Genomic DNA, 14,703 nt, shown 5'->3' with positions numbered 1-14,703 from the left:
GGACCCTGGGATCATGACCTGAGCCAAAGGCAGCCTACTGAGCCATTCAGGCACCCCTCCATTTTTTTTTTTTTCTTTAACAAGTTAGCTCACGCTGCTCAGTATTGATATCCATCAACAGATGACACCGTTTCAAGAGGGGGTGGGATCACTGGGGACAATGTTGCTGGGATTTTTCTTTGATTCTGACCCTTTAGCTCTATCATTAGTCTTATTAGTACTATTATTATTTACATGCCACAAAAATGCATCTGTCTTGAAAAATATCTTTTTTTTTCCTTCTCCATTTACACAAACTCATATTCACAATGATTTTCCTCTCTCTCAGTTGTCCTGAGGTCACAGTAAGTTTCAGAGTTTTATCAATTTCCATAGGATCGTCAAACATCTGCAATTCATTCTCCACTTTTTCAAGACCTCACACAATTTTCGGACATAGTAGGTCCTTAGTAAATATCTATTAGCTGGCTCTCTTCTTGTTTTCGGAGAACAATGGAATCTTACCATTTTCTTTATAAAACATGAAGTGAGAAAAAAATAGAATACCAAAATAGAAACCATTACCAAGACAGCAAAAGCATCATTTAGAGGAAAATTGTTTTTGCATAAAAAAGAAACTGAGTGTGCCCTGAGCTTCTCTTATAAGGGGACTCAACAAAGGAACAGAAAGAGCAGGGAGTAATAATGAGTCCCCATTTTGGATGTTGTGAACCATCTCTCTTCTCATTTAGCACTTCAAATTTAATCAAGTAATATACACAGTTCAAATAATGAGGCTTGATTCAGTCTTTATTATTGCAATTTAAATGGATTTTCTAGCAACTGCCCTTAAGACGGTAAGATTATTTTAAAAACCTCATGGGTTTTTTCAGTTTCTCTAATGGAGGGAATACAAAGTTACAGTAGAAAGTGATAGGAATGCCAAGGAGGAAGAAAATGTCGTGGGTAAAGCAATGTTACTTGATCATTTGTTCATTCAACAAACCTGCTGAGTGCTGCACATCGTAGCATCAGGGGCTCCACCTCACGTTAGCAGAACTCCAGTGAGTAAATAGCCTTGAACCTGTGACATGGTTAGAAAGGACTGCAAACATTCCTGCTCCCAGCCTGCATTTTACAGCTGAAGGCAGTAAAGTTCAGTGGTTTGGTAACTTCCTCAAGGTAGTCACAAAGCAAGAACTAGAATCCAATTCTCTTAATCTAATTCATTGTTCATTCCTATAGAAAATCATTTTTATATTTTAAATGTATTTCTGTTTGGTAAATTCTGGGGAAATCCAAATCACTTGTAAACTGACTGCTCAACCTCAGAATAACATGAAAACAATATTATACTTGCTGTTTAATGACCTTTCATATGCCACACCTGACCCTACCCTTAACCATAAAAGTATGTTAAATTCATAATATACCCAGAGTATAAAGGAGTCTAAGAGCTCTATGAAATAATAAACCTCTAGATTAGATTGAGGGGGATGGAGTGGGGAGAATGGAAGAAAGGAAAGAGATGGTCTTTGAAGGACAACACCATAGAGCTCCAACAGGGATACAGAATGGTGCTTCCACTCTGTATTATATACGGGGATAACCCCCTCCCAGGGCACCCTCTTGGGTCTGCCCGGTGACCTCCTATTCATCCTACCTGAACCCAGACCTCTGAGCCCTGACTCTTTTCATGCTCCATTCAGCCTCCCCTGGCCCTTATCCAGGTCACCCAGAGCTTGAAAATAAAATTTAAAAATTTTAACAGCCTTTTACAAGCCGCCATTCTCTCTATCCCAAACCCATCCCCATCACAGTCTTATCCTGCTTGTCCCAATGATGAACTCACACTAACTTTAACACTGTTTTACAACTGTTGATTCCCTGGTTAATTCTTATTTTTTATGTCCTGTGCCTTGAATAGTACCTGGCTTTAAACCAATCAACAAATATTTTTTCATCACTTACCATATGCTGGGAGCTGTGCTAAACTCTGGGGATGTAATAGTGAGCCTCTTTCCATGGGAGCTTCAACTCAGAGTGAAGACAGATAGGAAGTGCGGAGGGGATAGGCTAGGAAGAGGGAACACACAAAATAAACATCGTGAATGTCCTATTAATGAATATAGGAGAGAAAATAATGTCTTGGTCGTTGTGAAACACACATTCTAATAGGGGAAAAAGGTAAGTAAAGCAGAGTAAAAGTGTGTGTCTTCCCATTTAAACAAATAAATACCAAAATGGATCAAGAAGCAGTGAGAAGTCAGACGATGGGAGAGTGTCCCAAGTATGTGACTCTTAGCAGGACTACCCAGAGGGAGAAGGTGGGTCAGAGGAAAGAGTCTGTACACAATCAGACTTAGGAGAGCAGTCTTAAAGACAACCACAAATCAAACGATATGGAGGAAGGTCTGGATGCACGGAGGACACAATGGGAGATAATTCAGACCCTAGGGGACTTGGTATCCAAGGCCAAGGAATGTAGATTTTACCATTTAGATGTTCTTCTATTTGTGTGGCACTTATTAGTGGGTCATGAAATCAACTCAGTGGGTTGTAATCAATATTTTGAAGGACTAGACTAGAAAAGAAAATGTGAGTGCATTTCCTGCAAAAAGGGTAAATTTGGGGGTGGTACCAGTTGTCTCAGTTGCATATATCTCTATATTTATTACAAATGGATATGAGTACAGGGATTTCTTATGGTACATCAGTCTTGACCAAACAGGTTTGAAAGTCACTGCTGCTGGTGATGGGGAATCACTGAACAATTTAAAGCAGAGACGAGATCAACTTTTGCCTTTAGAAAGATGCTGTGGTTCCAGTAAGAACAGATTTAAGGGGCAAGGCCATTTAGGAGATGGCTTTTGGAATCCAGAAAAAGGATATAGACTTGAGAATTAATGATAGATAAATCTGATGATTCATCTCTCCTCTCCATTCGTACTGCTACTATTCTGGCTTGGCCTTCATCATTTCTTTTGTAACCAACTCCTGACTCATCTAGCTACTTGTGTCCTTGACCATCTTATATCCATCCCTCACACCGAATTGAAGACGCATTTGACAATCCCACTCTCCTGCTTACAACACTTCAGGGACCACTTATTGCTCCATGTCTCAATCTTTCTGGCCAGCTTCAGTTCCTGCCTCTCCTCTTTGGGCTCATTTTCTACACATCCCATGTAGATCCTTGCCTCCATATTTTGGCTTCTGTCATCCTCTCTGCTGGAAATAGCTTTTCCATTTTAATTCACCTGGCTTCCTTGAGCTCAACCTTCAAGACTCAGTTTAACCTTACTTCCTCCAGACAGCTTTCCTTGATTTCTCCCAACTGGGCCAAATACGCACCACCCCCCCCCCATCTTTTTCTCACATGGCATTTTGTATAAAGCTCCCTCATTACATGGAGCATATAGCAAATATTAACCAAATATTCACCCAGTGCCAGGGACTGGGCTTACTTGTATCATTTCATTTCATCTTCACAAAACCCTGACGAAGTAGGTATTACTGCCCTGGGAAGGTGCAGCAAGAGTTGTGGTGTTTTCAGCCAACCAGTGTTGTTCTAAAGCTCATGCTTTCAATTGTTCGGTACATTATGCACTTACTACATTACGATAAACCACAAGCTCTTGGGTAAGTCTCTGAAATGCCGGCACCCTTGCTCAAAGATCATGCAAGCAACTGGGTTTCTTTGTGTCCCCACCACCCAGCAGAATGCCCAGCAGATAGCTGAGCTGGTGTGGAAACCTTTAAATGCTGCACGGTAGGCAAGCCAGGGAGGTCCTGAAAAGCGTCTGTTGGATCTGGCAATGAGGTTTATTGGCGTCTTGTTGAAAACTTGTTTCAGTGGGATGAGTTTGTCATGTTCTTCACTTTAGTCCCTGCAAATATTAGGTGGTCCATAAATATTGTTTACGGAATACGCTGCAATGGGCTGAGGAGTAATGTGAAGTGGCTTTCTTCACAAAGTGTGGCTAAGAAGGAAAGGAGTTCAGGTGGTGGTGAGAGAGTTTCTGGAACAAGGAAGTCTGTGGGTAAAAAGGGGGGGTGTTCTGTGTTTAGTTTGCTAGCTTTTTTAGAGATATTGTAAGAACGTGTTGAATGTGCTAAGAGACAGTGGCCAAGAGAGGGAGAGGTAAAAAAAAATATTAGAAAAGGGGATTTCTTGGAAGAACCAGGAGGGGAAGTTTCCAGAGCTCTGGTGAATGAGCTGTGGACAGACAGCTGGTTCTTCCCCAGGGGTCAGCCTAGCATCACCGTATTCCAAGCCTCAATTTTCATTTGCAAGGGAAATAACACATACCGTCCCTTAGATTTATTACCTGCAATAACTTTTTCCTGCTTCTTCTTTTTTCTTCTTCTTCTTCTTTTTCTTTTAATATTCTAAATCCAGGGAAGACCTATTCAAATCAAAAGGATCAGCCCCGTATCTTAAGGGACTGAGAAAAATGTTACTTCTATTTCAAAAGGAAGCTTTCTGTCACTGAATTCCTGAGCTTTTTCTATTTAAAACTTGATGGGGTTGGGTCTGGTGAGTGCCTCAACAGGGAGAAAGAGGAAGGGGATTTTATATTTGTGGAGCTGGAAGTATAGGGCAAAGGCCTTATTTGGTGTTGAATTCTCCGAGAACTTGCTGGGGTGGGTGGGGGGCCGGCTGACAGCTGTACGAGAAGAGGGAGCCCTGGGTGCTGCCCACTTGAGCAGCGTCATGGAGAAGGATGGAACTATGTGTGTCTTCTCTTTCCTTCCTCTTCTCCCAGTCCCCCTGGCCACCCTCCCCCAGACTCGGCCTGGGGAAATACCAGGTTAGACACTGAGAATCTAGAACAGGATGTAAGTACTTTGGTCAATGCTGAGAGAAGAGGACTGGGAAATCCCAAGGGCAAATGGCACAGGAGAATGGGGAATTCCAAAAGCCACTCAGTCTTCTCAGGACGCTTGGCCTGGGGAGGTACTGCTGTGTGAGGGAAACAGTTACATAGAGCGTATTTATCACCTTGATGGAGGATGGTAGCAAAGCACGTTAAGAACTATAAATGAATACTGTTGTCAAAAATAATCAAGCAATTCCTATTTTTATTGCCTACTATTTGTAAGACCATATGCCAGCCTCTGGGGAATTAAAAAAAGCCTAAGAAGCTGTTCTCACCCTTATGGTCCAGTTGGAAAGATGACATAGGCATAATAACAACCAGTGAGAATAAAAGTTCCAAGGTTTGGGGCGCCTGGGTGGCTCACTCAGTTAAGTGTCTTCCTTCTGCTCAGGTCATGGTCATGATCCTGGGGTCCTGGGATCAAGCCCTGCATCAGGCTCCCTGCTCAGCAGGGAGTCTGCGTCTCCCTCTCCCTCTGCCCCCCCATTCTCTCTCCCTCTCTCTCCCCTGTTCTCTCTCTCTCTCTCTCAAATAAAATCTTAAAAAAAAAAATTCTAAGGTTTCATGTAAGCAAATAATAAACACTACAGATATTCAAAGGAAAGAAAACTGTGATGACCCATATAGATCGGGTGAATAAATCAGATTACTACCACTGACCTTTTATTATGTCACTGTTACATATTTTTTTAAAGAAACCTATATATATATATCATATATATCTTAAGATATATAAGATATATATATATATATATATCTTAAGATTTTATTTATTTATCTGACAGAGAGAGACACGGCGAGAGAGGGAACACAAGCAGGGGGAGTGGGAGAGGGAGAAGCAGGCTTCCCGCGGAGCAAGGAGCCCGATGCAGGGCTCGATCCCAGGACCCTGGGATCATGACCTGAGCCCAAGACAGATGCTTAGCGACTGAGCCACCCAGACGCCCTCACTGTTATATTTTAAGAGCCAAGCTGTGAAGCCCCCTCAGGCACCAATATAAGAGGGATTTGCTTCCAGGAGTCTTCTCTTGACTTACATTAATGTCATAACCAGCCCACTGGCAGGCACCTTCTGGAAAAGAAGGAGGTATGGAGGTCCCTTTTTATAACCAATTGAATTATCCAAATAATTCCCAATAGAAAACTCGATTGACTGTATCCAAATTGAAAGTAATTGTGGCATCATAGAAACAAAGTCCGTTTTCTCTGATAAAAACACACGCCCCTCCTGGAAACTGCAGAGCTGTGTCCAATGTCAAGGTCACTTGGATTTTAAGGAAAGCACAGCTCTTCACTCCCAGAAAACAAAAGCAATGAGACAAGAATCATTTTGAGTTCACAAAGAAGTACTTGAACACCCTATAGGTTTTCTGCATCGGTTGATATCATAATCAGCTAAACCATTTTAAATTAAGAGTAATATCTGTTTACTATTACATAATAGGAAAAAAAACCCACAAATGGAAAATCCCTAGAAGCTGGCTAATAATCTCTTTAATCACATCTGACAATTTTCTAGTCTGAGGGATTATTGCTTTGGGATAACTTTTTTTTTTGTTCCTTCAGATAAAGAAATTAATAAAACCAGGGCAGACCGGATTTAACAAAGAGATTGGATTAAGATCTTATGTAAACCCTGTTGAGTAAGAGTAGCTGCACGGTTAAATGGCAGGGCCTTACTCTTTCACCCCAATGTCTCGAGAGAGAATTGCTTCGGAAAAAAAGTCGGAGGCAGTGGAGGGAATTCTGGCTTCGTTCAGGGTAAGGAGGATGTCTCACCCTGGCCTATGTCTGTTGACAAGGCTCTCCCCCAACGGTTGCTGCGTGGCTCGGGATAAAACCAGGGCCCAGGGGGCCGAGCAGCCCTGGCTGCGCCTCACATCGGGCATTCACTTGGCTCACACACACAGCTGCCACCGCCTTCCCAGAGCCCTTGTGACTGGTCTCTGAGGAGCTCCCAGAGCCCCTCACGGCAGCTACCTCCCTCCCCCCACCCCAGCTGAGCCTGAGGGGACACAATAGGCCAGTTGGAGTGCCACCCCCTGAGGGGCAGAGGCAGTGGGGCTCCCCTCCGCGGTTTTGGAGGTCACCTTGCCCGAAGCCGAGGCCTGGGGGAGAGCCCCGCACGATCACTCACCACCCAGCCACTCTGGAGATGGAGTGAACATCATAAGCCGAGTCCTCAGTTGGGCCTGTAAAAACCACTTGGGAGGCTACAAAGCCAACACAATCTGTGAAGGAGTAGCCGGGAAGGCACATGGTGAAGTCAGAATAAGGACCCAGCCAAAGGAGATAAAGCATTTCAAGAGCTATAGCAGGTCGTGAATGACAGCAACAGTCCCACAAAACGGATCACTGTACCTATTTTTGTAACACCTTTCTCCCTGGTGCTTCTGGAAAAATGGAATATTTCTAAATTTCCCTCGCCACATTCTCTGGAGAGAGAGAGAGAGAGAGAGAATATCATGTAACCATGTCCCTAAGACTCAGAATGGGTTAATTTCTTGAAGGTTATTCGGAACCCTGGGGCTTTCTAAGGAAATAGCACCCCTACCCAAACCTCGCCCTCCTGGAATGTGTTAAGGCACAAAACACATACCTGCTCTTAGAAGACTTGAGTAAATCACATGTTTCAGTAAGTTTAAGTGAAATATAATAGATTCTAATATTCAAAGCCCCTTACCTTACAGAAATATGAGCTTAACCCCTAGCTCCAGCCAAGTCATTGGGTCTTTTCCCCCAGAAGACTTCAGGGGAAGATGGTTGTTTGTTTCCAGTCTCCATGTTTGCAGCTTGAATCTTTCCTCTGAAATTCAGACTTGAAGGTCCAGGTGCCTATCTGATAGCTCACTTTGATGTCCTAAAGCCTTACACCTCGGAAGTCTTTACTGTAAAGCTGCCTGCCTTCTCAGGGAGGCCTTCCTTTCTCATAAAATTACAGTAGAGCCCTCCCACCTCCAGTGATCCCGATCGATCCTCTCTGCTTCATTTACTACCTTACATACTATAATTCACTTACTCATTTTATTAAATAAATAACTTATGCCCTTAATAAATAAATGTATTCCCTTAGCCATAACTCAAACTCCATAAGGGAAGGTTTCGAGAATGGCTAGGTTATGCCTGACATACAGTTGGTCGTCAATAATGAATGATGAACGAGGGGCGCCTGGTGACTCAGTCGGTTAAGCATCCAACGCATGGTTTCAGCTCAGGTCATGATCTCAGGGTCGTGAGATTGAGCCCCGGGTCAGGCTCTGTGCTGAGCGCAGAGTCTGCTGGAGATGCTCTCTCTCCCTCTCCCTCTGCCCCTCCCGGCGCTGGTGTGGGCTCTCTCTCTTTCTCTCTCTTTAAATAAATGAAATATTTAAAAGAAAAAAAAAAGAATGATGAATGAATGAATGAAAGTTAAAATGTTGAGAGCATTAGATTGTTTTTTGAAGAAGTTAGAAGATGAGGCTCCTGAGTGGCTCAGTCCGTTAAGCATCTGTCTTTGGCTCGGGCCACGGTCTCAGGGTCCTGGGATCAAGTCCCACATTGGGCTCCCTGTCAGCGGGGAGTCTGTTTCTCCCTCTGCCCCTCCCCCTACTCCTTCTCTCTCTCTCTCTCTCTCGCTTTCTCTCAAATAAAATCTTAAAAAAAGAAAAGAAAAGAAAAAGTTAGAAGAGATCAAATCATTTTATTTCTACTTCATGGAATTCTAGTTCGTACTTAATTCTACCTGGTAGAATAACTTCAGGGGGGTGCCTCCTGGGTGACTCAGTTGGTTGAGCATCCAACTCTTGATTTCAGCTTGTGTCCTGGTCTCTTGGTTATGGGATGGAGCACAGCATCGGGCATGGTGTTCAGCACAGGAGTCTGCTTGAGATTCTCTCCCTCCCTCTGCCTCTGCCCCTCCCCCTGCTCATGCGCTCTCTCGCACTCTCTCTCTCTCCCTCAAAATAAATAAATAAAATCTTAAAAAAAAAAAAAAAAGAATAACTTCAGGGGTCAAGTGGTGACCTTAAAGGTGTGAGGTCTATTTGACTAGGGTTTTGTTTGACAGCCTTGTTTATTTGTTTGCTTGGGGTGTTTTTGTTTTGTTCTTAAATTTAATTGCACTCCCCGTTTGCCATAGTCCCTACCGCTCCCTATGTTCATACACTGGTCCTAGGGTTTTACACATTTCCTGTTCCTGACAGCCTCTGAAGACATTGAGTTTGACAGCTTCTACCCTGGTAGAAATTGGTTCATTGAATTGCTTAAACCATTAGGTATAGTTTTAACCACATAATAATTTACAGTGTGTCTTTGGGCAAATTACTAATATCTTTGGGTTTCTTTCAACTCTGAAATTCTATAAAGACATCTATTGGTTATTTGACAGCATATGCTCAAGGTCATCTGAACTATTTTGGGTAATTCTTAGCTGGGCATCAAATGAAATGACAATCCTGTATGTGATTCTTAGTCCCAGTGATTTCTAATACACAACAGATCACTTAAGTTTATAGATCAATGTATACTTTGAATTGAGATATAATGTCTCATCCTTTGGTAAAACCAGTTTGTTTTTTCTATAACATAATGAAAACTTAGATTCAGTCACATGGACATTCTTCCATTATAAATTGAATAATTGTAAGACAGTATTGCATAAGATTTACTATAAATAACGTGGTCCATAAATTTAAGATTTACATTTCAAAATACCAAGATTCTTAATCAGTCAGGCCATATAAATTCATTTGAAGATAAATCTTTTTAAAATTCCATTCGTAGAAACCCCAAAGTTAAATCTACTTGGCAAAAGAGACATTGAAAGTAAGCCAGAATAAAAGATTGAATTTAAAATACAAGGTTGGCAACTAATCAAGAATGGTCACCAGACTTCAAGCTCAAAACCTTCTGAATAAGAGTAATAAAAAACACTTTCCATCTCTAATGAAATTTAGTACTTTTTAGATTGATCAAAAACACATTTAGTCTTGGGGCGCCTGGGTAGCTCAGTCGTTGGGCATCTGCCTTCGGCTCAGGTCATGATCCCAGGGTCCTGGGATGGAGCCCCACATCAGGCTCCCTGCTCTGTGGGAAGCCTGCTTCTCCCTCTCCCACTCCCCCTGCTTGTGTTCCCTCTCTCCCTGTGTCTCTCTCAGCCAAATAAATAAATAAATAAATAAATCTTAAAAAAAAAAAACAACACACATTTGGTCTTAACATCAGGAAAAGAGATTCTATTGTAGTCTCAAACTTTTAGAGTTTCATTTAGACTTTCATTAATGAATCAAATAAACACTTTGAATATACCTACTAATATGTTAATGGTACCCTGGAGTGCAAGAAATACTGAAGGATACCTCCCAAATATTAACATTTGGATGGTAAACTCAAAAAGATATTTTAAATGGCTACTGAAAGGAGTACCTATAAATAAAGCAATTAAAAGACACATATGTAACCAAAGGAGGAAATATGATGATTTTAACTGTTAGAGATTCTTATAAACTTTAAAAGAAATTATTCTTGGGGTGCCTGGGTGGCTCGGTCATTAAGCGTCTGCCTTCGGCTCAGGTCATAATCCCAGGGTCCTGGGATGGGTCCTGGGATGGATGCATCTGGCTCCCTGCTAGGCGGGGAGCCTGCTTCTCCCTCTTCCACTCCCCCTGCTTGCGTTCCTGCTCTCACTATCTCTCACTCTGTCAAATAAATACATAAAATCTTAAAAAAAAAAAAAGAAATTATTTTTTGAAAAATTACACTGTAAAAAGAAGGAAAACTAAAACACCTGTAATCAATGAATATAAGAATGAATATAACAGTTTTTATTTTGCCTGTTACTTTCTTGCTTTGTCTGTAGGTAGTACATATATTTTTACATTTGTAATTATAGTGATTGAACAATTCTGTATTTGGCTTTTTTTTCATATAATTATGTTCTAAGCATTTTCCATATTGCCAGAGTCTTCATATTTATTATTAGTGATAGCATAACATTCCATCAAATTGCTCAAGTCTTCCTTTGCTATTGCAATTTTAGTTTCTTCTCAGTCTATCCTTAAAATATTTAATTGTAACATTACTATAATTCAGTACTGTCATTTTATTTCTTTGTTCTTTTGGTATATGCTGATTTCACTAATTGGGTTAAATCCTCAGGAGTTTCAAAGATCATGGAGACACATGTTAAATCAAGATACATTTCAAGCATTCAGTGACCACAAGTCTTATAGTGCTGTGATGCTTGTTAAAATTCCATTCTCGTAAAGGAATAGATTCTGGAATCAAGGTGACTTTGCTCAATACCAGTACTGTGTCTTGGGAAAATTTGCTTCAGCTCTCTGTGCCTTTGTTTTCCCATCTGTAAAATGGGATTAGTAATACTAAAATTGTTCTGAGGATTAAACAAGACAATGGGTGTCAAACATTTACAACAATGCCTTTTATATTTAAAATGCTATAGAAATAATATCCCTTTTCATATTAGAAAAGCTTTATATATTCTTTGTGCCTTACAGGAATTCTACATGTAAACAAAACAAGTGGTGAATTTTTAAATTTTAAAAACAACTCTGAGATAATTTCTTAACCAGAAGCAACTTCTTTTATAATCAAGTTTTTGCAACAGTGAAATATATGTCAGTTCATTTAGCAGCAATTGGGCCCTAAGCTAGCAATCGTAGGTTAGTGTTTCCTCTGGTAAGAATAACTAGCAATTCGTCTAAGACATTTGTGAATCATTCTGTCAGCATAATCGTAATAGTAAGAGTAAAAGTAAAATAGTCACCATCTACTGAACACTATGTGCCAGGCAAAACAATTGGGCATTTAAAAACATTGTAAAATCTTCATGACAACCTGGGAGGAAATATTATTATCCCAATCATTCCCAGACAGGGAGACAGACTCGGCGAGATGAAATGACCAGCCAAAACCCACACATGCCTAAAAAGCGATTGGTCCTAATTGACCCATTTGGATTGTATTAAGACTTGAAAGATGGAGAAGTCATGAGACTGAGTTCTCCCTTTATGAGTATCCATCCACCAAGTTTCCCACTGGAGTCCCATTAAACATCACAGGAGGTAAAATGTATTTTCTCCTTTGTATGTTGTAGGTACGAAGATGGATCAAGAGCCCAATGGTCAGTGTGGACAAGCATCAGAGTCCCAGCCTGAAGTATACAGGCCCCTCAGTCATGCACATCCCTCCAGGAGAGCCAGATTTTGAGTCTTCCTTGTGTCCAACGTGCCTGGGAGACCATGCTTTCCAAAGAGGTGTTCTCCCTCAGGAGAAAGAGTCATGTTCATGGGAAACTCAATCCGGGTGTGAAGTAAGTTCATTTTCCTCTGGATCCATTACCCTGAAAGGATTCTAGGCCTTTGTTTTTCTAGTATTCATACCACAGTATGCCAAAAAAACAAAAACCAAAACCAACCATATTTAATACACATGTATAAAGCTTCTGAGGAAGATACAGAATGTGACATTTGCTAGCCCACTGTACTAAATTTGGGGGTTGGGGGGGAAGGGGAGAGGGAGAACCTCAAGCAGGCTCCATACCCAGCATGGAGCCCGATGTGGGGCTTGATTCCACAACCCTGAGATCATGACCTGAGCTGAAATCAAGAGTCAGATGCTCAAATGACTGAGCCACCCAGCCATCCCAGTACTAATTTTTCTTAATAGCCTTTATTAGAAAAATTTTAGCTTCACAGCAAAATTGAATGGAAGGTATAGAGATTTCCCATGTACTCCCTGCCCCCACACAAATATAGCCTCCTCCACTCTCAACACTCCTCACCAGAGTGGTGTATCTGTGCCAACTGAGGAACCTATGTTGACATGTCATCACCCAAAGACCATAGTTTGTATTAGGGTTTGCTGTTGGTGTTAAGTTTGGACAAATTTATAATGACATGTCTCCATTTTTAGAGTATCATATAGGGCAGTTTCACTGCCCTAAAAATCCTCTGTACTCTCCCTGTTCATCCCTCCCCTCTCCTATACCCTGGCAACCATTGACCTTTTCACTCTTCACGGTTTTGCCTTTTCCAGAGTTGGAATATGGTTGGAATCATACAGTATGCTGCACTGACTTTAATGCTGTTCCAAGACTGATACAACCATATTTTGGCCAACTAGAAATCCTTCATAAGTTGTTTGATCACACAGAGATCAATTCTTATATAATGCAAAAAATATATCATAACCATCATCGACAGGTTTGTAGCCTTCACTGAAGTATTTATCTCAATCTGATTTGACCCACAAGAGAGCACTATATCAACCCATATTTCACTATTTTTCCCATATGTAGTCCTCATATTATTTCCTGTATACTCAGATTTTTCACTAAGACTTAATTTATCCTACTCCGCCAAGAGTTTTGTTTATTGTTTTTCAATTTTGTTAATCCAAGGAAGCCAGATAACTGACTTATCTTGCAGGTTCTAAGATTTCAAAAATTTAAGATTGTATTTTTCACTTATAACTCAGTTGGGCTTATATTTATTTTGACTTTTTAAACCCTTAGATTAAATGCTTATGTTATTTTTATCATCTTATTAACATAAAACCACAAATTAGGAAGACAGTACATGTTATTACAAAGTACAATTAATTGCAAATCATCTACCAATACATTATTTTAGAACAGCGCATTATAAGATGATAAATGTTAATAACTCCTTCCGGCTTTTTGTTTTTCCTGAAGGAAATGTTTTCCAGAGATAAAGGAATCATTTTAGCTGCTAAAAATGCTTGACTCTGAGTTCAACTCTAGGATATGCAATGTCTCAGAATCTGTTTCCTGCCTACTTTCTAAGGTTACTGGAAAGATCAAATGAGATAACACATATAAACTATTTCATAACCTAGAAAGTGTCATGCAAATAGAAATCATTATTACTTAACTTGCTGATTTACATAGTAGCTAAGCCTATGAATCTGTAACACTAAATTAGACCTCCATGACTAGGTTAGCACTTTGCTGATCTATGGACATTTGCCATGGCACATTTGTTGTTTAGCTAGACACTGGCTCAACTCCAGGTTGACCATAGAAGGGAATAAATAGATTCTAAATGCAAGGATTGGCAAACTTTTTCTGCAAAGGGCCAGAGAGTAAATGTCTTAGGCTTTGCAGGCCATTTAGTCACTGTCATTTCTGTTCAGCTCTGCCCTGTAGGGAAAGCAGCCATAGATAATATACAAATGAATGGGCCCAACTGTGTTCAAATAAAAGTTTTTATTTACAAAAACATGTGGCTGGTCCACCAGCCTTAGTCTGCAGACTTTTAGACTCTTAGAGTCGAAAAGAATTTGCCAACTCCTTAGAGTCTAAAGAACTATTCATAACTTAGAGGTAGAAAGAGGGCTCTAGAAATCCTACACAGAGCACAAAGGCCTAGTACTAAATGTTTACTTGAGGGCCTGGTATATGGCCCATTTGTTAGGAGCTAGGGATAGATTAATGAATAAATGGAATTCCATATAAGAGGAAACAATAAACAAAGAGCTGGAAGGAATTTAAGGCAACACTGTGATTCATCCTTTTACTTTATCTGGAATAATAGGTGAATCATTCTCCGATTTACAATGGATAAACTGGCTCTGACTTTGCTGAGCTTTTTTCTTAAGGTCACCACAAATCAAGAAGACACTTGATATGTTAACAATTTAACAATGAACCTACATTTTGGGTTCCTATTGGGATTAAACCATGAGACAGTTCCTTGAGAAGGCACCTCTGCCCTTTCAGGAAGTGGCCTTGTGTGATAAGATGGAGAGGCTGTTAGATACATGGGCCTAGTAGCAAAGACTCTTAATTTTTTCCTCTGACAACTCCTGATGTAGATAATTT

At 40.6% G+C, this 14,703-nt stretch overlaps 1 protein-coding gene across 1 annotated transcript in view; it reads left to right on the top strand.

Annotated features, from left to right (window-relative positions):
* SGK1 (serum/glucocorticoid regulated kinase 1) overlaps positions 1-14,703 on the top strand; it is a 108,915-nt gene that overhangs the window by 30,798 nt on the left and 63,414 nt on the right. The window contains exon 2 of the mRNA XM_034990711.1: positions 11,956-12,171. Coding sequence (XP_034846602.1) covers positions 11,956-12,171 — 216 coding nt within the window. The remainder of the gene's footprint in view (positions 1-11,955; positions 12,172-14,703) is intronic.

The sequence above is a fragment of the Mirounga leonina genome, unplaced genomic scaffold (assembly GCF_011800145.1).
Source record: "Mirounga leonina isolate KUSES-001 unplaced genomic scaffold, KU_Mleo_1.0 Mir_53, whole genome shotgun sequence".
In the NCBI taxonomy this organism is placed as follows: Eukaryota; Metazoa; Chordata; class Mammalia; order Carnivora; family Phocidae; genus Mirounga; species Mirounga leonina.
This window is presented reverse-complemented; position numbering and strand designations above follow the sequence as displayed.